The sequence below is a fragment of the Narcine bancroftii genome, chromosome 12 (assembly GCF_036971445.1).
Source record: "Narcine bancroftii isolate sNarBan1 chromosome 12, sNarBan1.hap1, whole genome shotgun sequence".
Lineage (NCBI taxonomy): Eukaryota > Metazoa > Chordata > Chondrichthyes > Torpediniformes > Narcinidae > Narcine > Narcine bancroftii.
The window spans coordinates 79,337,934-79,362,337 of record NC_091480.1 but is presented as its reverse complement, the minus strand read 5'-3'; the positions used below and the strand labels follow the sequence as shown (position 1 = coordinate 79,362,337).

Genomic DNA, 24,404 nt, shown 5'->3' with positions numbered 1-24,404 from the left:
AGTACTTGAGGGTATGATGGTGTTGAAAGCTGAGCTGTAGTGAATGAAGATTGGCCTGATGTTCGTGTTGCTATTGTTTAGGTGAACCAGAGCTGAGTGGAGAGCCAGTGATATTGCATCAGCTGTGGAGCGATTGTGACGGTAGGCAAATTGCAGTAGGTCCAGACCTTGGGTATGAGTTAATTCTGGCCATGTCCAACCTCTCCAAAGCATTTGATCACAGTAGATATGAGTGCTACAGGGTGATAATCATTGAGGCAGCTCACTACTCTTCTTGGGTACCAGGATGACTGATGCCCTTTTGAAGCAGGTGGGAACCTCTAACTGATTGAAAATGTCCGTGAACGCTCCAACTGGTTGATTGGCACAGATTTTCAGTATCATGCTTAGTATGCTGTCAGGGACTGACGCCTTGCGAGGGTCACTCTCTTGAAAAATGTTCTGACCTTGTCCTCAGAGGCTGATATCACAGGGGCGTCAGCTTCTGCAGGGATTCTTATTGGTAGTGTTGAGTGCTCATTTTCAAAGCTAGCATAAAAGGTGTTCAGCTCATTGGGTAGTGAAGTATCACAACCATTTATGGTATTTAGCCTATCCTTATAGGAGGTAATGGCCTGCCAAAGTTGGTGAGTATCTAACTAGGTCTCTAGCTTCCCTTGGAATTTCCTCTTTGTTGCTGAGATGGCATTCCGCAGTTTGTACCTGGACTTTGTGTAGCGATCTGGATCACCTGTCTTAAATGCCTTCAACTTCGCCCTCAGCAGGTTGCAAATCTTTTGATTCATCCACAGCTTTTGGTTGGAGTTCTCATGGTATGTGCACATCCACACAGGTCTTAATGAAGTCTGAGACAGCAATGGCACATTCAAGGACTCGTCCTCAAACTTAAAGGAACATGGTCCAGTCTACCGATTCAAAGCAGTCCTGCAGGCACTCCTCCACCTCCCTCAACCATGCCGGGAGTAGAAGTAGTCAGGTGATCAGACTTGCAGAAGTGGGATGGCTCAGTAGGTGTTCTTCACGTTGGTGTAGTAGTGGTCAAGTGAGTTGGCTTCTCTGATTTCTTGGGTAATGTGTTGATGATAGTTTGTTCAGATTCTTCAGTTTAGCCTAGTTGAAGTCCTCTCCAATGATCGGGAAGACATCAGGACATTATAAGGAGAGGCTGTCTCATGGTTGCTGATCACAGTGCTCCTCCAGTGATTGCCTGTTGTTAGCCTGGACCGGAATGTATACAGCAACCAGGATAATGGCGGTAAACTCCCTTGGTAAATAGAATGGATTACATTTGATTACCAGATGTTGGAATCTTGAGCAAACAGCAAGCTTCTGGAGGAACTCAGTGGGTGAGGCAGCATCCATGGGTAGAAATTCTCACTCCAAATTTTGTGTCAGGACCCTTTATCGTGTACAAATTTCACTCGGTGCTTTGCAAAAAGGGAAATTGTCTGGGGTTCCTGTTTGCACTAAGCACAAGACACATGGAATGCAGGTGGAAGAAAGGCCAGTTTATTTCCATGTTGCATGGTGTAAAATGAAAAGCCATCAGCATTGACAATCAAAATGAACAAGTGATGATGACTTAGATGTTATTCCAGAAATGCAGTTGAGCAGTGACATACCTTTCTAAGGAAAATAGAGGCAAACTTGTTCTCCTTTACAGTTAATGGTGCAGTTTCAAGAATGCAATTTGTATCTTTTTTTTTTCCAAGCCATTTCCTTAACTGGGGTTTGTGCCATTATTTGGTGAGTGAGCCGGGCAATGCACACATTTCCTCCAATCAACTGTACTATCCCCAACTTGCATCCTCTATCCCAATCACTCTGGTTTAGGCTGAATTTCTTGATGCTGGATGGTGCCGGGGTAGAAAACGTGAACCAGGGATGTCAATCGTGCACTCTTTGGAATAGCTCATGCATGCTCAAGCGCATGGGCAGTTAGATCCCACTCTGATGGTCCTCCACAGGTGAGTAGTTAACAGATTAGTCAAGGCTGAGATATCAAAATGTGGCCATTCCTTATTAAAATCTGAGTTCTTTGTTAATATTCTTAAATTCTCAAACATAATTTTAAAACTGACAAGTTTTTTTTGGCATTTTATCATTTTAGGAGAGACATCCAGGGGACAGTAAAAACTATAATGAATGTATACGCCATGAATCTATCAGAGTGGCTGTTTGTGATATGTTAGATGGAAAATGTCCCTGCCCAGATGCACTAAGGTAATTGTATTTCCACTTGGGCTGAAGTATAGTTTGTAAAACTATGTTCCAAGATATTTGATTCAGATGCTGTGCATGACGGGATCACTCATTTCCCAGTTGAATGTAATTTGCATTATGGTTACATTGAAGATTGAGAGATTTTCATGAAAGGCCGGAGTCAGCATCGTAAGGATACAATATTTAATTTGGAGATACAGCATGGTTACAGGCCCTTCCAATCCATGAGTCCATGCTGACCAAATACACCCAATTAACCTTCAAACCCTGAACGTCTTTGGAACATGGAAGAAAACCAAAGCACCATTGGAAAACCCACACAGACATGGGGAGAAAGAACAAATTATTTCCAGACAATGCTGGATTCAAACCTGGGTCGCTGGCACTGTCACCGTATTGTGCTAATTGCCATTGCCAGCCCTTCTCAACTTTTTTTGGCTATGCTCCCCGTTGGGACTCTGCTCAAAGTTTATGGGCCTCCTTCCCAGTGAAGCAGTCAGTTGTTTCTTCTGAACTGCTACCAACTACATAATAAAAACATTAGGATTTCCATCCATGGCCCCTTCTCTTTAAATGTGCTTTGACCCCCCCCCATTGAAAATAGTTGGGCTGTGTACCACCCAAAAAGAAATAAGAATATTTACTGAGAAGAGCACAGCACAAGAACAGCCCCTTCAGCTCATGTGTCTCCACCAAACATGGTGTCCAAGTTAAACTAAAATTCTGAAAACACTGTGATTGTCATAAAAACATAAAAATGCTAGAGGCAGGTCACACAGTGCCCAACATTTGGAGCCTGGATTCTGCTGCCTGCACATGGTACACATCTCTCCATTCCCTTGATAGTCATGTGTCTATCCAGAAACCTCTTAATCTCTACTTTTGTACAGGTACACCCTGCTTTATGAAACTGGAGTTCTATGAAACCTTTCATAAGCTGAAATAGCGCAAGGCGAAGACCCATTCACTACTATTAAAGGCTATTTTTGTAAAAGCGAAAACCCATTCAAACACAGGTTTCTTTGTAAAGGCGAATTTTCATAAAGCGAGTTTTCGTAAAACGGGGTATTATCTGTGTTTGCTTCCACCACCACTCCAGGCAGCCCATTCCAATCATCCACCCCTGTGTGTGTGCATGTTAAATGTTCATTTATTTATATTATATATGGATAATTTGCCCTGTATCTCTCATTTTAGCCCCCCCCCTCTCGTGACATTTTTACTCAGGGGAGGTAAATTCTGACTGTCCCCCCTGTCAAGGCATCACATAATTTATAAACTTCTGTTGGGTCTCCCCTCCACCTCTGAGAAGACAACCCAACTTTGCCCAGCCTCTCTTTATTGCTGATCTGGTCAGGGCAAAACTATTACAGCACCAGTGACCCAGGTTAAAATCTGGCACTTTCAGTAAGGAGTTCTGATCATGTTCACATGGATTACCTCCGGGCTCTCCGGTTTCCTCCCACCTTTCAAAACATACTAGGTTGTAGGTGATTTGGGCAGCATGAGCTCGTGGGCTGGAATAGCCTTTTACCGTGCTGTGTGACTAAATTTAAATTTTTAAAATTCAATCCATCTTTTGTTACCATTTCCAAAGTTTCTACGTCTTTCCCGTAATGCGGTGAGCAGAATAATGCACGGTGCTCCAAATGCAGCCTCGCCAAAGTTTTTTATACAGTAGCTGCAACATGACTTCCTTTTATGCTCAGTGCCTCAACCATTGAAGGCAAGTGTGCCATGCTCCTTCTTTACAGCCCTATTCTTTACAGTCCTGACATTAACTGCATATATTTCCCTCGCATTTGACCTCCCAATGCTTCAAACTTGTCTGGTTTAAATTCCATCTCCAATTTCTCTGCCCATTTCTGAAGCTGATCTACATCCCTTTGTATTTTTGTATTCACTGTCCACAGTTCAGCCAGTCTTGGTATTATCAGCAAGTACTATCTCTGTCATCTGGAATGCATTTCCTTGAGCATGTTTGAAAGCTGATTCACTGGGAGGGAATTTGATATTTTACTTACCTGTGGAAGTGGAAGGGAGTTGGATGGTTCTTTGAAGGAGCCAGCATCTTGAACTGACAGAATTAGGGAACTCAAATGACTTGCTATAAAACATAGGGGTATTGAAACAGGAGAAGGCCATTTGGCCCTCGTGCATGTTCCATCATTCAGTGATATTTTACTTCATTTTCCAATATTGTTTGATTTCCTCAGACAGATGGATAGATTTTCAGTTATTGAATTTACTACTTCAATATTTGTTTTTTTAATCAACTGTTTAATACTGTCATTTTTAAAGTAAATGTTTTTGATGTTTATTACATGGGTTAAAGATGAGGTGGTAGAGATTAGTGAAATTGTCACTAATGCTTTTCTAACAAACCATATTGACAACTGGATTCAAGCCAAAATAAGTGTAGCAGATTCTCAAGATGAGTGAATTGTCAAACCCAAATCAATAGCTCCTGAGCTATGGCATCCTCTAATGCTTTCAAGTCATTCAACTACACTGTTACATTAGACATGGATGCCAATTTGGGCACAACAAGATCCCACAAAAAAGCTATAAACCTCTTTCACTGGACTTTGATTCAATAACTCAACTGAGCAATATCTCCTCTGAAAACACAGCATGCTCTCTTACCACTGCACTGGGTTCCCAGCTCTGTTTACTTACTCAGTTATCTGCTGTTGGACTCAAATCCACCAGCAAGCCTAACTGGCTCGAATCAGGGAGATTGTATTTGATGTACATCAAAACTGCCTCCTGCGGGTTCAAATACCTCACTAGAGATAGTGAATGCCTCAGTCAGCAATAGGTTGTTTCATTGCAGTAAATTGCATTGCATTTCGAACCAGATCCACAAATGTGAAACATTCATCAGCTAAACAAATGAATGATTTGTGTTTTTCATTCACTCAGAAGTGTGATGGAGAAATCTTTCTTGGAGTTCTACGATTTCTATGAACTATCTTGTAAGGATCGACTTCATCTGCAGGGCCAAACCATGCAGGTAAATTATTTTTACTTGCTCACCTCCGCTAAATAAGATCTACTCCCAGGCACTTTCTGGCCCACTTCATGGCAAAGCAATGGCTGGCTTTACAACTTTTACCTCGTTCAACGATACCATTCTTCCTGCATCCGCCATCAGTCCGTTCTGTGTAAACAAGTTACTTTAACCAACTTTCCAGTTCTATTTTCACTCTGAAAACAAACAAGGGTTTTTGACTTGCAGTTCTGCATAATTGTTGGCTCCCCTAAGACCTGAAAGATCTACCTCAGCCTTGAATGTTTAACAGTTCACTCCACATCTCACAAAGATGCTCCACCATCGGCTCCTGAAGATGCTCCATCTGTTGCAAACAGCCGACTTTGTATTTTGAGACTGCCACTTAGCTCTTCGTATCCTGACACAGGGAAGTATTTTCTTTACTCTGCCACCCTTCCCAGAATCTTTGCATTTTAATAAAATTACTTTGCATTTTTATAAACTGCAGAAAATACTGCTTCATGTTTCTTCCTAAGGCAACGTTTTCATTCAGGAATGCACAATGTTCCATCTTTGAACATTTTGCAAGTGCATTCTTCCAAACGGGAGACCAAAGTTCCATGTGATAATCCAGATCTGGTCCAATCATGTGCAGCAAGATTTCTCCATGTTTGTAGTCCTGATCCTTTGCTTTGACTATCCATGTTCTGTTTGTTTTAATTCCTATTTGCTAATTTTCTGTGTTTTGTGTATAGGAATCCAAGACTTCAGCATTCTCTAATCTCATGATTTAAATAATGATGGGACTCTTCATAGCATTAACATGCATAGTAATCTGGGACTTCAGGTCCATGGGTCATTTAAAGTGACCAACACAGACAGATTGGGTGAGAGAGCATCCTTGGTCAGGGTATTGACAAGAAGAGTAAAAAAAAATTATGTTGCTGAGATTTTAAAACTGGTTAGGCCAATTACTATATGGAATTCTGATGCCCCCATTACAGGAAGGATATGGAGGCTTTGGAAATGGTACAGAAGATTTTTTTTTGACATACAGCATGGTAACAGGTCCTTTTGGCCCACAAACCTGTGCTGCCCAAGACGCGTTGTTGTGCAGTTCATCTATGGATACAAAAGTGACTCTGCAGTTTCAGTCTGGAAGCGCAGAGTCTAGCACAATGGGGCCACCGGAAGTCTGTTTTGTAATAACTGTAACTGCCATTTTGTGATGCAGTTCACGGTTTTCCATCAGTTTTTGGCAGCACCGGTCGGTCTTCAAAACTGCACAGGGCTCGCCAGAGAGATCTGTTAGCAGCTGCAGCTTTAGTTCTCTTTGCTGAATGTCACTGTAACGTAGGGTTTCCTTTTTTATTTGACTTTTATTTTTGATTTTCAAGACTCGTGTAAATCCAATAAATAAAATATTACATTATTTCCACATAATATGATTTACAAAGTCCTTATTTCTCTCTCCTTACACCCTCCCTATCCCTTAAATTATACAAATACCAAAATATAAACATACAAAAACCACCTAAATACCAACAAAGATGTCGATCCTCCTCGAGGCTAGAGGACCTCGGGTGTTAAATAAAAACGAGTCGGGGCAAAAAAACACGTTGTCTGCGCCGCATTCCCCATTTCGTATTCTTAATCCTTTACCTACTGGGATTGATTGTTTCTTTTCTCTTATTGGTGGGGAGTGTGAATCATATAGCTTAGGGTTTCCTTTACAGCATCTTTATAGCACTTGCACGGATGAGGTCTCCATCTGGTCTTCAGTTCATACTAGAGCAATTGGCGAGGCATATGGTGGTCATTCCTTCTGATGACATGTCCCACCCACCCCATCTGGGCTCTGATGATCAGGGACTCGATCTTGGTGGACCACATGATTCAAGACCTCCAGGTTGAGAGACACAGTCTTGCCAACGGATGCCAAGGATGGACCGAATGGCATGCATGTAAAATTTCTCCAGTTGTTTGATGTGACATTGGTACAGAGTCAAGGTCTCACAAGAGAGAAGGGATGACCACAGCTACGTAGACTTTCAGCTTTGTGGAGATGCAGTTGATTTAGCACTCTGGTGCACAGCTTCCCCAGATCCCTTGCTGGTCTTGGAGTCAATTTCTTTGTCCAAAGACCCATCACCTGAGATGATGCTCCCAAGTATTTGAAGCTGTACATTTGTCAGCTGGGTGTCGTCAACAATGATTTTTGTTGGTGTTTGGCACAGACTGATGGAGTACTTTAGTTTTGTTCAGATTGATGGTCAGACCAAAGAGGGTAGCAGCATCTGAGAATTTGTTCAGCATTAACTGACTTTGAGCACCAAGAGCACACAGTCATCAGCAAAAAGTATTTCTTGAATGATTGCCCAATTAAACCGACAAGCTGGGTACATTTTGAATGGTGGGAGGAAACCAGAGCACCCAGAGGAAATCCACACAGCTATAGGGAGCATGTAGAAACTCCTTACAGACAGCACAGGATTTGAACCCCAGTCCCAATCACTTTTTGGATAAATTTGGGGGAAATAGTAATGAAAATTATGGGGCTGGTCTTCCCTCTTGACTCACAATTGTTCCTTTTGTGGAATTTGGCTGTCATGAATATTAACTTCTCCAAAAGTAAATCCAAATTTATTAAAATCACTTTGGCAGCAGCCAGGAAATGTCTAGCGTTAACATGGAAATTTGATTCCCTCGTACATATTGATTGTTGGAATATGGAAATATAAGGTTGGATACCCCTGGAGAAAATTACTTGTAATCTTCAAAATGAATATAACATGTTCATAGATATTTGGCAGCTTTATTTGAATTATTTAAATGCCCGGATAGTTTACTCTATTTATTAAATATTTTATTTAATTTTTATCCCTTATTAGTAATTTAATATTTTTATTTCTTTTTTGGTTGTATTAAATGTTAATGCCAGCTCTTTTCCCTTTTTCTTCTTCTCCCCCTCTGTCCACTGTTTGTTTTCCTTTCCCTAAGGTACGGACAGGTTAGTTCTAGGCTTACATGCATTTTAAGGATTTTTTTTGGTATATATTCGCATATACATTCATTGAGTCCTTTTTTTATGTGTGTGTGTGTGTGTTGTGTGTGTATACTTAAAAATTAAATAAAATATAATTGTAAAAAATTCTGGACAACGAGGACTTTACTGAATTGAACTTGTAATACAAAGTGCGTTTGTAATAAGGTATAGTCATACTTGACCTGCTTATTAAAGGATCTAAAAGATGGCCAGATTTTTTTTTAATTTAAAAAAAAGTGTATATAAAAGCAGAAGTACGCCAATTTGCCCGCCGGGGTCTGCTGCGCCATTTAATCATGAGCTGATCCTTATCACTCCCTTGCCTTTTCCCTGTAATCCTTGGTGCCCTGACTAATCAAATACCTGTCAGTTTCTGTCTTAAATACACCTAACGACCTCGCTTCCACAGCCACCTGTGGCAACAAGTTCCATAGACTCACGACCCTCTGGCTAAAGAAATTTCTCCGCATTTCTGTTTTAAATTGATGGCCTTTTATCTTGAAATTATGGCTTCTTGTCCTAGACTCCCCTACCATGGGAAACAACTTTGCCGCATATTCTCTGTTCATGCCTTTCAGCGTATTTGAAATGTCTCTGAGATTTCCCTCTCATTCTTTTGTACTCCGAGTACAGTTCAAGAACCGACAAACGTTCTTTGCATGTTTTTGTTTCATTTTTTTTTACACATACAGCACGATAACAGGCCATTTTAGGCCACAGGTCCATGTTGTCCAATTAACCTACACTCCTGTTATGCTTTGAATGGTGGGAGGAAACCAGAGCCTCTGGAGGAAACCCACAGAGACACAGGGAGAATGTACAAACTACTTATGGACAGTGCGGGATTCAAACCCCAGTCCCGATCGCTGGCATTGTAAAGGCGTTGCGCTAACCACTCCGCCAAACGTGCTGCCTCACTCATGGTATCGTTCTAGTAAATTTCTGAGCCCTTTCTAATGCTAGCACATCCTTTCCTTAAATAAAGGACCCAAAACTCTACACAGTACGTTTGTGCGTGTTGATTAGAGTAATTATTTGGATTTTCAGTGTAAAAAAAAAAATCATTTCTTTCTTGCAGGATCCCTTTGGAGAGAGGCGTGGTCATTTTGATTACCAGACCTTACTGAATCGGCTGCAGATCATCAGGCAGCGATTGAAAAAGAAAAATAAAGAGGAACCATTAGAGCCAGATTCTGACAGCAGCTCCTCAGGAAATGAGCAAGACAGTCAAGGTGCCTCCCACCCCTAGACACAAACTCTGGGACAGGCCATATCTATTATGGTGAGGATCCAAGGGAAACTGGGCTGAAGCTCGGGTCCAGGAGCGAGACCTTTTGCGTGGTTTTGTAAATAGACCAAAGATCTGGGATCTTTTTGGGCAGCCTGTTTTACTCAGTTTTTGCTTTGTATTGATGGAAAGGAGAATTGGCTTGGGTAAAAAAATCATTGATAATTTTTTAAGATTTTAGCTCTCCAGTCCATACTCCTTTCTGACCAGGCCCTGCTTTCATTGTAAAGTGTTGCTCTATGTTGCCCAAATTACTCAACAAAGTTACCCTTGTGCCTCATCCTTGTCAGTATAACCACCTGTATGAAGCAGTGTGGACCTTTTGTGTTTTTTATATTTCACATTCATATGCAAACAAGTCTGTACCGACTTCTTCTGGATGTCATCATTCCAAATATTTGTGGCTCTAGGTTCATACTTCAGTCATTCTGTGGCTGCACCAACTGAATCCTTGGGCTGATAAGTGCATCTTGTTCTACAGAACTAATTCTCTTCACTGGAAGAAATTATTGCTCAAGATTGTTTGCAAATTAATTCATGGTGTCTGTTTAAAAGGCTCTTTGATGTTGCTAACACACTTCAATGTTTGTTCAGTAAACAGACTGGGCACAGCAATAAAATACAAAATCAGTTTACTGAAGGGGCACATTTTACAGGCATCTACATCAATGTTTGATTGTCCACTAAAGGAATACTTAAAACTTTTTCAATAATCCCTCACTTTTAGCCTGCATTATTCAGATTTTGTTGTTTACAGAGTATTTCCATAAAACTACCTGAGTGACCATTGGTGTAATTCCTTCTGATCCCTCTCCTAACAAATTACTAAAAGAAAATTAAGATTTGTCTGGTTTTATTAAACTACTAAAGGTATGTATTTTTTTTAAAGGGAAGCAATCTACTGTCGTACGTAACCAAGTACGCACTTTTGAAAGATTTAGTCTGACATTCACAGTGGTTTGAGCTTTATTCCCGGCATTTCCACATATTGAGGTTGGCAACTGTAATTATTAAAAACTCAGTGAACTTATCATAGTCTAATTTCAAATCTCAATGTTCTTTATTGCTGATTAACTATTGGGTGCCGGCAAATTGTCTTCTGGAGTAACTTGTTCATCAGTCACCCAAATCAAGTAGGAAGCTTGTTTGAAATCTGGGCTGGCAAATTGAATCCAACAAAGGCCCAACCATGTAACTTGGGTTAACAGTTAAACCAATATGCTCAAACTACTGTTATCTGATTATCTCTTTCATTGTTGATAATATAGCGGGAAGTCTGTCAGATTTCTCAAGAAAGATGTCATAACAAATAAATTTGTGCATTAATGCACTGTTATTCTCTCTCAAAACTGGAAATAAATAGAAACCTTTTATCAGGGTTTACCCTGCATGCTATTGCCAATAAAACTCTCTCTCCACATCTGAAGCTTTTGCTCAGATTGAATCCATTTAGGGAGAATGGCCAGTGGACTCCCCTTATTGCCTCAATCCATAATGTCCATGGTTCAACACTGTCACCTTAACTTTGTTGTCCATCCAGTATTTGCTAGTTTGATGAAGAAAATTAAGTCATAGGGCAACTTGATTGGTCAATCGCTGCAACAAAAAAAAACTGAATATTGATTATCCTGTACTCCTGGCTTGTGCAGAATGGTGACTTTGACCAATAGAAAATGTAAATTAATATTTTCCCTGTCTTAATTTTCTATTCTTCTGTGTTCTTGGTTAGTGGTTAGTGGCAGAGGGCTCTATGCTTTGATTTTTTTTATGCTTTGATTTTTTTTTTCCTTGTACCAAAATCCCAATTCTGGTGTTCCAAAAGACTAAACATTGTTCTACAATAAGCCCCATTCAGTTGTAATGAATTGTCCATGAATCCTTTATTAGACTAATCCTTTATTAGGGCTTGACTGATCATGAGTATTTTGATGTATGATGTTCTACAACATACTTGGAGATCTGTAATGTGGAAATCTTTGGTTTGTCGATTATAGAATCTTGGTTTTTCTCAGGTTTGTGACACGGTCTTGAAGCTTGACATATAATTTTGCTATCAGTATTTTATTTTCCTGTAAATAATGCCTCCAAATTAATTTAGTTGTTCAGTGACCTAGCTTCCTACCATTGGATCTGAACAATACCAAGCTGAAGAAATATAAAATGCTCAAACTACTCTGGTTAGGTAGCATTTGCAGAGAAAGAAACTCTTTTAACACACAACCTTTTTTTGAATGGATGCAAGGTGTCCTGGGGCCATTTCAAGGTGGATGTTGGGTTAGCTGATTCTGGAGTCTCCCCTTTGGCTTTCTGCCATTCACCAGGCAGCCAGTGGTGGAGGAGGTGGGAAACATTCACCAAACTGCCTTTGTTCCTGATCAGTGTGCAGAAATCCTTGTGGGAAAGGCCACAAGGATAATATCAGGTTTGGGTGTGATGCACACCTTGGACAACCAGCCAGAACTTTCCCCATTTGAAATGCCATCTTTGGGCAAAGAAGCTTCTGCTACTTGGCAGTTATGTCCAGCAACAGTTTGGGGTGTTCAGCAGAGGAGAAAACTTTGGAAGTGTCACTGTATGGTGGGTATATCATATGATGTGTCACTTCTACATCCTTTAGAGGACAGAGATTATATCCACTATTGATCAGTTCTTGTAATTAAGCACTTTCAAGGTATAATGCAGTGTGAGTATTTGCTCCTCTAAGCAAATTGATTTGATAGATATCTGATAGAACAATAAAGTCACTTTATGGTTGAGATAATTGGTGTTTCTTGTCAGATTCCTCCATGATAAACACCTTTTCCTTGAGTTTTGAGTTGGTGTTCAAGCAGTCCAGTAGCTTTACTTTCTGTTGGTGTAATGTTGAGGGGTCCTTTATTACCAATGCTGCTGCCAAGCAAGTCATGAAATACTATTACTGTGTGCAGTGAAACAAGAAAGTCTGCAGACACTGAAGGCAAAGCTGTGTGACCAATGTTTCAAGCCTGAGCCCTCCTTGAAGCCCACTAAGTTTCTCCAGCACTTTTGTGTATTTAACCATTGCTGTGTGTACATTTTAAAATTTATTGTTATGTTTCAGTCAACACAATACAGTGCCACATAGGAAGACAGGGATGGAAACCACTGTTACAAGCTAAAAGAAACTCCTTTAACATTGAAAGTTCATTTGCAATCACAAAGGCTCACCAGCCGCTCTACTTGGAGATGTTTGAGGATGGAGCTAATGGAGTTGTTCAAGTGAACCGGTACGGACTTGAAGGGCCGACATGGCCTATTTCCGTGCTGTAAACAGTTATATGGTTAATGGAAACTTCACTACCCAGAACTGATCAATACTGATAATGACTTCAAGACAAAACTTTATCCTAATTTGAAGTGGGTTTGCCCCTCTGAACCAGAACCCCCCCGCGGTAATGTTTGAACCAAATGTTTGGTCCATTACTAGATGAGCATGTTTAATGTCTGATGCTCCAGAGCACTAGTCATTTGGGAAGATTATTGAACTATTATGTATGGGTGAAAGGATGGTAAATTGTTCACTGAACTAATTAATTTCATGGGAGGACTGGTTGATCTGTTGATTTTGGGCAGTAATTTGTCAAATTGGAATTTATTATACGAATTGGTGTCCACTGTTTGTTTTCCTTGAAAGGTGTTTTCGATGATTAGCTAACAAATAAGCTTGCCTAAGTATTGAAAGCTACCAGTATCAGTGATGGATGCACAAATGATGCATAAATGGGCTATTCATCGACAAAGACACCCCTTAGGTTGCAAAGGTTAGCAGGGAAGATTAGAAAATTCAACAACAAAATGGTTTCTGTACATTCATTCCGAGGAATACACAACCTCCTATAAAATCATTACTGAATTGCCTTTCAAAAGGATTGGAAACCAGAGTTCATTTACACAGGCTGAGACGGCATGAAGCTCATTGTGGTCAGGAAGGTTTCTCCCAGTGGATTAATTTGCCACCGGTCTTGTTTGATCCTTCTTTGCATAATTTTTGCTTGGGGTGCTTTGGCATTTTCTCTATGGTCTACACTTGAATGAATAAATCTGGAGTGATACTGGGTCAGTAGAGGAAAAGATTGATCTGTGGAGGTGATGATTTTAGTCAATCTTCCGTTATTGTCCACTGACACCTGAAGTGTTTTTACGTTGCTTACCTCCACTTGTGCTCAATCGTCCTGTAAGTCACTGCAGGAATGTATCCTTTGCAAGAGGCACTGAATGGGATGCAGGGGTCCACGAATGATCTCAGCAATGAGTCAACAAGGAAAATACAACTGAGGTGCAAACTTTATGTAAAATATCTGCTCGCACCTCCTTTTGTAAATTAAACACTCATTTGTTCACTAACAGAAGCATCCATGAGATAAAATGGTCAGTCCATGTTTTGGGTTGAAAACGTCTCAATAAAAGGTCCTGACACAAAATGTTCATTTGACAATTTCTACCCATGAATGTTGCACTAGTTCCTCTAATAAGTGCAGTTATTGTTTCCTCTTGTTTGTTCAGCATTGGCTTCATGTGCCAGCAGCACCTCACTGCCGAGAAAGACAAACCTGGGCCAGATGGACCACACAGGATACTTGTGTTTAAAATATTAGACTGTGTGACACAAGTTTTTAGCTCTGATCACCTTCTTTCTTTTCTGGTGGGAGATAAACTTAACTGGTTGTAGTAATTCATCAGCTTGTCATGACACCCTGCAGTAGCTATAATCATTCCAATTGGGAAGTACATTATCAGTGAGCTAGGATTTTAGGCAAGGTAACAAGAGGGAAAGAAGTTATTGGTTAATCCCAGGGTGAAAGAGGAATTTAGTAATGCAGGTCAGGCTTAGCTATGACACCAGTTTAACCACCTGCATCTTTAAAGACTAACCATGGTTAACAACTAATATGCAAACTATGTAAAAGCACTGTTTATTTGTTTCATATTGTATATAAGCAACAACTAAATTTTTTGGTGCAATAAAATTTGCTGAAAGCAGAAACTTTACACAACTGCATGATTCCTGTCCTGTTTTCTCCATAAAAAGACCCAGGATGGGATAGTGTTCTCTGTTTGTCTCAATCATTCATTAAAGTTTAAACTGATACTGCTTGACCTACTAAGTTCCTCCAGCAGACTGTGTTTAGCTTCAGATTCCTGCATCTGAAGCTTCCTGTGTGTCCCACAGAAGAAATCCATTCAGTTAATTAGAGTGGCCAGTCGAAAAAGCAATCCATTTCATCCCAGTTATTCCTTGCAAACTTCTCTTTGGATATCCCATTGCAAACACTTCACCCTCCCAAGTCACTGAATTAGTGCATAGGGCAGGAGTCACTCAAGCCAATTAAAATGCAGTATACATTAAACTCATTATTGCATTTGCATGTTAACAGAAGATATTAAAGACTATCTTGCCGACCTCAACAGACCTCAAAATCTCTATTCTGTGAAGGAGCATCCAATCTTTCTTTGAAAGAAACACTAAAGAATCAAAATCCTTCTTTAAATTCCACCAAAGTGAGGGCTGGTTACCTTGCCAGCAAGAAAGGTCTTGCATGTCTTTAGAGCATTTGTTTCAAAGTGTATTCACAAGTGTAGGAAATACGTCAAATGTTCACACACATTAATAACCCAATATTTAAATCCACTTTTGTGATGGTGATTGAAGGATAAATACAGGGCAACTCTGTTCTTTAGAACAGTGATTCCAGAAGCTTATGTCTAGATAGAGAGTAGATGCAGTCTTGGTTTAACATCTCCCTGACTGTACTACTACTATACCACCTTGGATTTGTTTATATCTTTGGACTAAGATCTAAATCCAGAACCACCTCACTGGTGTGTCAGGGGGTATAACTTTGTTCAAGTAAACACTCTGCATGAAGATCAAGGAGACTGAGCTTGGGCTTCACCGTTGACGGGACTTGGAGATGCTTAGTCATAGTCCTGCAGTTGGTAGCTGTGCATCATTGGCTCCTCAGCTGAGCACGTCCTCAAATGTCCCAACTCCTTGGCTCCTCATAAACTAAACCCCTTGCACTCAGGTAAAGGCTGGAAAAAAGATCTTTCCTATTACTTGTGCAACAATACATAAGAAATAGGAGCAGGAGTAGGCCATTTGGTCTGTCAAGCCTGTTCTGCCATTCAATGGCTGATCTGATGATTGGCTTATCTCCACCTACCTGTCTTTCCTACTATCCCTGTAAAATATCTATCCAACCTTGTTTTAAATATATTTACTGAGGTCACCTCCACTGCTTCAATGGGCAGCGAATTCCAGATTCACCACATTCTGGGAAAAGCAGTCCCTCCTCATCGTGTTCCTAAATCTACTACCCTGAATCTTGAGGCTATAGCCCCTAGTTCTGGTCTCTCCTACCAATGGAAACAACTTACCTACTTCTCTCTTAATTTTCATAATTTTATGTTTCTACAAGATCCCCTCTCATCTAAATTCTAGCAAATGCATTTATAGTCAAAAGCAATCTGAGAAAATGATCTTTGATACAGAAATCAATTTACAGACTTTGTTTCCTTTCCTATTTGACGATTTTATTTTCCTCATGGCAAGCTTTCGTCAGCTTCTTCTGGTGTCACGTCCCGGGAGTACAGATCAGAGAAGAGTGCTGGCAGCCAATACTGAGGCTCCTCAGGTGCCTGTTTGTCAATCCATGCCAAGCCTTCTTTCAACAAGTGTTCCTGAAAATGGTACGAAAATTTTTTTTTAAGCAATGGTCTCTGGCAATGTTTGGCATTGACTGCAATGTTGACAAGGATCATGAAGGTCCCACACTTGCTTATCTGGGACACCACAGGAATTTGTGCTCAGGCCACAACTATTTATCCACATTACCTGGTTGAGATGTGCTGCAGTCAGCCTGGCTGATGAGATGTCAGCAAGTTGTGAAAAGCAAGAGCCTGCAGAGGGACATTGATTAAAACATGGCAAAAAGCTAGCTGATGTTGGAAAATTAGGTCATCCACTTTGAATGAAATAGAATAGTGCAAAAGGATCTAGTACATAAAACAAAATGTGGGCCAGTACAGCAAGTGGTTAAAAAGACTGATGAAATGTTGGCCGACATTGCTGGAGTATGGACTGCAAGTGTGGTGCAGTGTTGATGCCAATTTACAGGGTGCTGGTGAGGTGACACCTGGAGCGCTTACAATTTTGGGTTCTGTATTTATGGGAGGATGTGTTGCATTAGAGTTATGCAGAGATTCGTTTGGTTAATTACCAATGTACTGGGATTGTATTCATTAGAGTTTAGAAGAATGAGAGATGATCTAATTGAAACAAGTAAGATTCTCAGGGAATGTTCCCCCAATCAGAATATCTAGAACAAAGCATAATTTTGGAGTTAAAGGGTAACCCATTTAAGATGGGAGGTTCAGATCAATTTCTTCTGAGGGTTGTGAATCTCAAATTCTCAACCAGGTGGATTTATTGAATGTAGCAAGCAAGAGATTGACAGTTATTTAAACCATAAAGAGAGAGAAGGGGTCTGGAGAGGGAGCAAAAAAAATGGTGCATTGGCCATGATCGGATTGGCTGCATGTAGCAAAGATTGGATGTTGTGAAGTTATACACATTGCAAATGGGCAATGAGTGACTCATTATCAAGAGGTTTAGGATGGAAAAGATCACCAGGTCGGCATTCCCCAACTGAGGTTATTCATCCAGCCAACCCTATAGAACATAGAACAGGGCATCACAGCAACAGGCAGCTCACCCCATGATACCTGTGCCAAAAGTGCCCAAATCAACATTCATTATTTTGAAAGGAAACTTCCAAACTGTTGATTAAATATTCAGAATATAATGTCATGTCATGAAATTCAGTGTTTTTTCAACAGCATTGCAGATGCAAACATTGCTATAAATTACTTTATTTTTAAATAAATTTGTGCAAAAGAGAAAAAGTGAGGTAGTGTCTGTGATTCATTTCCATTCAGAAATCTGATAGCAGAAGGCAAGTGGTTTCTGTCCATCAGGTGTGCATCTTCAGGCTCCTGTACCTCCTATCTTGATGATGGCCTGCATGGTGAGGATCCTTGATGATAGAGGCTGCTTTCAAGAGACACTGCCTCTTGTAGATGTCCTTAACTGAATGAAGGCTAATGCCCATGATGGCACTGGCCGAGTTCACAACCCTTTTCCCGTTCTGTGCATTGGCACTTCCAACCCAGTGATGCAACCAGTCAGAATGTTCTCCATAGTACACCTGTAGAAACTAGCGAGAGTCTTTGGCAACATACCGAATCTCCTCAAACTCCTAACGAAGTACAGCCGCCACCGATTCTTCGTGATTGCATCAACATGGTGGCCCTAGGATGGATCTTCAGAGATGTTGATGTCCAGGAATTTGAAGTTCTTTACCCTTTCCACTGCTGACCTCGCAATAAGAACTATTTTGTGTTCTGATCCCCCTCCTGAAGTCCACAATCAGTTCCTTAGTATTGCTAATGTTGAGTGCAGGTTATTGTTGTCATACCACTCCACTAGTTGATCTATCTCACTCCTGTATGGTTCTTTATTGTTGTCTGGGATTCTGCCGATGATTGGTATCAGCAAATTTGTAGATGGATTTGAACTGTGCCTGGCCACACAGTCATGGGTGTAGAGATAGTAGAGCAGCGGGCTAAGCACGCATCCTTGAGGTGCGCCTATGTTGATTGTCAGTGAGGAGGAGACGTTGTGGTCTTCCAATGAGGATTCCGATGGATTGCCATTCATTATTTATCAATTGGGTTCTTCATATTTTTAACGAGATAGCTTTCTAAATTTTTTTTTCTCTAATTTAGATATACAGCATGGTAACAGGCCCTTTCAGCCCACGCTTCCCATTTACACCCAATCGACCTACAACCCCTGGTACCTCCAATCAAAGGAAACTGGAGCCCCTGGGGAAAAACCACACAGACACAAGGAGAATGTACAAACTCCTTACAGACATGATTTGAACCCAGGTCCCGATTGCTGGCGCTATAACAGCATTGCACTAATCGCTACACTAACCATACTGCCCTAAGTGCAGATGCAACACCATGTTGATGGAGACATGCTATCATGCCCTTTCCTCCCAGTCAGTCACTATGTGGAAGAGGCAATGTGACTGGTAACACACTGCTCAGCTCAGACTGCGACATGATAGAGTTGAAGGAGGAACTCCAGAGACGGTGTCAATACTTACCAGCACATGATTGGCACGTTCAGTCTCCCATTTCAGGGTCGATTTGATTTCACTGATTGTTACGTATCCATTCCTCTGCAAGTCGAAATAAGAATGAATTAGATCTCTTCCCGATGTAAATCCATATCTAAATAGGTGAATCATTTGAAACTAAACAGATGAACTAAGAGTACAAATAAGTATGAGAATCTAAACAGAGATAACAGTCTGGGATCTGAATTTTAAAAGAAGCATAACTTTTAAGAATTTACAGGAAGCTAGAAAAATGTAATGGAGAGGTGATGTTAACCCTTTGAGCTCCAGCCATTTTTACCCTTTCATAATATATACTCCAGACTGGATCCATGACCAACACCAGTACGAACCAACTGACGGTTGGGTAGATCCCACATCATTTTAAAGGGGAGCAGGGGAAATTTCCTGAGCAGCACTAATTTTCAAATTGTTAAAGGTTATCTGATGCCCAACACATCGACACAACTGATTTCCAAGATGACTGCATTACAATAAGGACAAGACTTCCAAAAACATTTGATGTCCAAGATCATAAAAGATGCAAGTTCTCTTTCTTTACCAATGGAGGACGGAGGCAGGGGGGGGGGGGGGGGGGGGGGGGGAGTTCTGTAACTGTACATTTCAGATTTTTTTTTTTTAAGTAGCTCATGTACACAAAAATACAGGTAAATGACCACACAAGGATTGTAGGACTGATCTTAAATGTGGGAATGAAGAGAAAAAGGACAGGTAGATGTGCAAACAAGTGTGTAGCATAACAGACATCTCTCTCACACATACATTTCCTCTTGAACATGCCCCATCACAGATTAACTACTTCAGCCTACAAAGTCCCAAAGTCTCCAGGTCCTTGATCAATTGGTGCAAAATTTTTGATAAGGTTCCCGGGAAGTGACTTGAGGTGATTCAATTGGTTAAGCCTTCAAGTTACAAATGCAGCAGCCTCAGGAATCAGAGCACCTACCTCTGCAATCTGCAGCACCACTGTATGATCCATGTTCAATTCTGCTGGTACAGACTGCACTAAGTACCTGCCTCCCACTGGGATAATAGTAAAGCCATTGCCCAAGGATTTCAGCTTTTTTATGGCCCGAATAAGATCGTCCCTGGATGAGAAAGTTACAGTCAAATGCTAAGAAACGAGAGGATAATCATCGGATACCTTTGGCTCACATCACCAGCTTCAGGGTTGAAGGATAATAGATGGGCAAAGAAAATAATTATCGGGCAATGTGAGCAGAGAAGCAAGGGAGGCCATTCAGCCCTTCAAAGTTGTTTTGCCATTCGATTTGGAATGTGGCTTGATCGGTGTCCCTTAATCCAGTCGTTCTCAACCTTTTTCTTTCCACTCACATCCCACCTTAAGTAATCCTTTACTAATCACAGAGCTCCTATGGCATAGGGAATACTTAAAGTGGGATGCGAGTGGAAAGAAAAAAATTGAGAATGACTGCCTTAATCACTTGCCTTTATTTAGAACACTACAGCAAGTAAAACTTTCATTGCATCTACACACTGTACTTATGTGCATGACAATAAGCTCTGATTCATTTCAATTTCATCCTTAATTTTTAAATGAGCAATCAAATTTTTCACTACCCTTCTTTCCCCTCATCTAAAAGTACAATAAAACTCCTGTTATTCGGAATACAAGCAACCGGCAGCCTCAAGCAATTGGCAAAAAAGTTGCTGAAAATAAATGGGTAAAAAATACAGAAGTTTAAAATTAGCACGCCTCACTATTAGTTTGCCAATCACGCAACACGCAATCCCAAACAACCAAAAAATGTACTTATCTGGCATCTACCAAATCCCCAGAGGTGGCAGGTATTGGGGCGGGGGGGGGGAGGAGTTTAATTGTTCCTTAATTCCTCCTTACTTACCTGAGGGAATGCAAAAAAAATAAAACATTCAGGTTAAACCCAGCCTCTAAAATACAATTGGGCTTTCTTCGACACTTCACACACGTACCCCGTTAATCCCACTGTGCAATCACTTCAGGATCATTAATTATTACAACATTCTGACTGAAAAGGCTTGGAAATTGCTCCAAAATAAGCACTCGAGGGAGTTGGCAGACTCACTCATGATCTACAGCTGATGGGTCAGAAGGCCACCAACATTGCTGCGAGTTTTTCTGATCTCATCAGCCCAGCCAATTTTCACCAGTGAATGCCACACACCCACCCCTGGCAGAGGGCAGGTACAATCTAAAAGCCCAGTGTGTATTACCCCGGTGTACTCACTGGCTGACGTCTTGCGCAAACTTGCCTCTTCCTTTCAGCACCCGCTGATGCAGCTCGTCCAGTGTGATCAGACCTGGCCGAGGATACAATGAGAATAACTAGAAGCATCCCTGCATGAGATCAGTCACTTCCAGCTTACCAGCAGCATCATCTGCATGGGCAGCACAGTTGGTGTAGTGGTTAGTGTAATGCCTTTACAGTGCCAGTGATCGGGACCGTAGTTCGAATCCTGCGCAGTCTGTAAGAAGTTTATACGTTCTCCCCATGTCTGTGTGGGTTTTCCCTAGGGCCTCCAGTTTCCTCCCATCATTTGAAACGTACCAAGTTAATTGGGTGTAAATTAGGTGGCACAGATTCATGGGCCGAAATGGCCTGTTACTGGGCTGTATGTTTATAAATTAAACACTATTGCATGCAATGGAATGGGCCAGTTTTACTACTAACTACAGAAATAAAACCCAGTGGGATTTTTGAGTGGTTCAAGATTTTCCTTTATTACTTTTCCCACAAAATATGTGTTTATTTTCTTTTGAAAGGCCCGTAGGAAAAAAAAACTGCAGATGCTAGAAATCTATCGGCCAAGCGTCAAGCTCAGGCAGGGTCTTGGGTCAAAAGCAAGCAACACTGTTCAGTCGACCAGAGACCAGCACCTCAGCAGATGTTTCACCTCACTGCTTTTTGGTTACACTCAAATTTTTTGCCACAGACTAATCTTAGTTGGATTTTCAAAACTTATCAGTAATCTGAAACACGTTTGTCTATCACATTACATCTGACAGAGACATTTATTCTGCAAGCACTCTAACAAGTCAGTTCTGATATTTATATGAGTGCACAAAGTAGAAGATCCAGAACATGAATTACATTGGAAGCACAAGAAATAGGAGTGGAACAGGCCATTCAGCCCCTAATCTATTCCACCATTCACTAATAATTCCTGCCCTCAGCTTCACTTCCCCACTGACTCCCCAGTAAAACATTTATTCCTCTCAACCTTCACTTAGCAACTCCGGCACTATTTCAAGAAGGTACTAACATCCTGAAGGATCCTCAGCACCCTGGTCACAATCTCTTCTCACTGCGACCTGAAGTCCAGCATATCTAGATTTTTTTTCCCCAAAAGCTAACAAGGTCTTTAAATTTCCTTAATTCTAACCATAAACTACTCCGTGGCCTTCAAAAGATCTGTATGCACTATTGAAATATCACCTTTTTTCCTTAAACTAACTGCTATGTAAATATATATCAACTTTTTATATTCATGATCTCTTTTTCTGTCTTGGCACATCATCATCATATTGTGGCTACAGCAAGAATTACAGTGCATCTGTACATTGTATATGACAATATGCATAGGTACCTCCATTTCTGTGTTTCAGAGCCAGACAGACTTCAATAATCTGAACTCCAAGCTCATAATAAAAGTCTCCAAACCCCAGCATCTCAGACCAGAATCCTTTGCCAGCTGCAAAGAGGGAGTTAAAAATGATAAAGTCAATGGTGGAACAAAAACTATTAAAAATCCAAATATAATTAATTTTGGGGATTTTTTAAATTCATCTGCTGACGACAATTATGCAATGGATCTGGACCCTTATTAGAGTCTCCTTCCCCATCAAGCACTCCCAGGACAAGAACATTAGGGGTTAGATGCAGAATAAAGCTCCCTCTCCTCTATCATCAATACAGCCAGAGCCAGCACAATGTGGATTAGGCAGAATAAATCCCCGTTCTGCACTGTGTCAGCAGACTCCTCCAGCACAGGTAAACTGTAGGGTAGATAGCGAATAAAGTTCCTGCGACACCATCCCATCAGCCAACAGGTGTGAAAAGTTGAAGGAATACAGTAAAAAGTCCTAAAATCTGGTCTCTTTGGGGATTGCAATGATCCGGATTTTCTGGATGTTCAGGCAATACTTTTCAAATTCAAATTCAAGGAGGAATAAAGAAGAGATGAATAGGTAAATTTTGAAAGTTTATTCAATAGCAAATACAACATGCTTCATTTATCAAAAGGAGCAGTTTTAAAGAAAAATAAAGTCATCACTTGACAAAAATGTAAAAAATTTTCAGTACAAAAATGCTTGAAATTATGATTAAAAATGAACATCATAAAAGAAAAATACAGTGTACAAATGAATTTCTTTGTGATGAGATTACCCATTTCATGGTCGCTTGTTGCCGCTGTGCATCTGTGGCACTCACGCACATTGGCACGCACACAAAAGCTATTAAATGTAAAAGGTTTGAGAGTCTGGATTCTCGGGTAGTCCAGATTTCTGGTATCCAGACTTTGGGATTTTTACTGTACAAACTCTTACATTGCACCTGATTTATTATTGAATATTTATTTTCTGTATTGCAGCTTGTTTACATTTCTTTCTTTTGTATAGGTATCTTTTCTTGAGTAGTTTTTTTGCACTACCGACAAGTTGAAATTTTTCTCCAACTACAGGAAAAGAATCTCAGGTGGTACAGGTACACGATTCTTTATCCGGAACCCTTGGGGGACAGTGTGTTCCAAATTTCGGATTTTTCCGGATTTCGGAAAGACAGATTTAAACCCACCCAAACTGTGTTGCCGATTCCACCCCCACCCCCTTCCAGTCACGCTACTGTCTCCCCGCCCTCGCCCGCCCGACTCACGCTGCCGGTCTTCCCCCCCCCCTTGCCCTCCCAACTTGTGATGCCGGTTTCCCTCCCCCCCCACCTCGCCTGCCCGACTCGCGCTGCCGGTGTCTCCCCCTGCCCACCCGAGTTGCGCTGCTGGTGTCTCCCCCCGCCCGCCCGAGTCGTGCTGCTGGTGTCTCTCCCCCCCCCACCACCCCGCCAGTCTCTCCCCCTCACACAAAGACCCCCCCGCCAGTCTCTCCCCCTCACGCAAAGGACCCCCCCCCCCCCCGACTCGCGCTGCCGTCTCTCTCCCCACTTGCCGGATATTTTGGAGCTTTCCAGATTTTACATGTCCGGATAAAGGATAGGTTACCTGTATGTGATGTCAGGTATATACTCTAACAATAAATCTGAACTTTGAAATTAACAAGCTTACACGCAAGAGGGTCCACTCCAATTGTTGCACACATATCTTGAAACTGAACTCTGAACTCTGAGTTTTTCCGGATCTCCTGCTTGTGTTTGCTGGCAAATTCTTCCAGATGTGTCTTGAACATTTCAAGCTGCTTTGACATCTGTAAAATTCAAGACAAGCCTAGAAATTATCAGGTAACTTGCCATTGGTACCTCCACACAAAGAGGTGCAGAAATTTAAAGGGCCAATAATCAGGCAGCAAAATTATTAGTTGAAAGGATTTCAGCTCAAGACAAAGGACACTAACCTGAACGAGCTGATCCTCAGCCATCACCGTTCCTCTCTCCTTATACTTGGCCTAAACAAATG

At 41.1% G+C, this 24,404-nt stretch overlaps 2 protein-coding genes across 4 annotated transcripts in view; one reads left to right on the top strand and one right to left on the bottom strand.

Annotated features, from left to right (window-relative positions):
- The window catches only part of LOC138747629 (ubiquitin-conjugating enzyme E2 Z), a 27,352-nt gene extending 12,788 nt beyond the window's left edge, over window positions 1-14,564 (top strand). For 2 of the 3 annotated variants that reach the window (XM_069907030.1, XM_069907032.1), the window contains 3 exons: window positions 2,111-2,223; window positions 5,149-5,239; window positions 9,343-14,564. In XM_069907030.1, the coding sequence (XP_069763131.1) occupies window positions 2,111-2,223; window positions 5,149-5,239; window positions 9,343-9,513 (375 nt within the window). In that variant the 3' untranslated portion in view covers window positions 9,514-14,564. The remainder of the gene's footprint in view (window positions 1-2,110; window positions 2,224-5,148; window positions 5,240-9,342) is intronic. The other variant, XM_069907031.1, reaches the window with a different exon arrangement.
- snf8 (SNF8 subunit of ESCRT-II) lies at window positions 12,606-24,404 on the bottom strand. The gene is made up of 7 exons (XM_069907033.1): window positions 24,343-24,404; window positions 24,057-24,195; window positions 22,368-22,472; window positions 21,008-21,080; window positions 19,726-19,867; window positions 18,747-18,821; window positions 12,606-16,251 (listed from the first exon to the last, which is right to left on the bottom strand). The coding sequence occupies exons 1-7, from the start codon at window positions 24,364-24,366 to the stop codon at window positions 16,114-16,116; spliced, it is 696 nt and encodes a 231-aa protein (XP_069763134.1). The 5' UTR covers window positions 24,367-24,404; the 3' UTR covers window positions 12,606-16,113.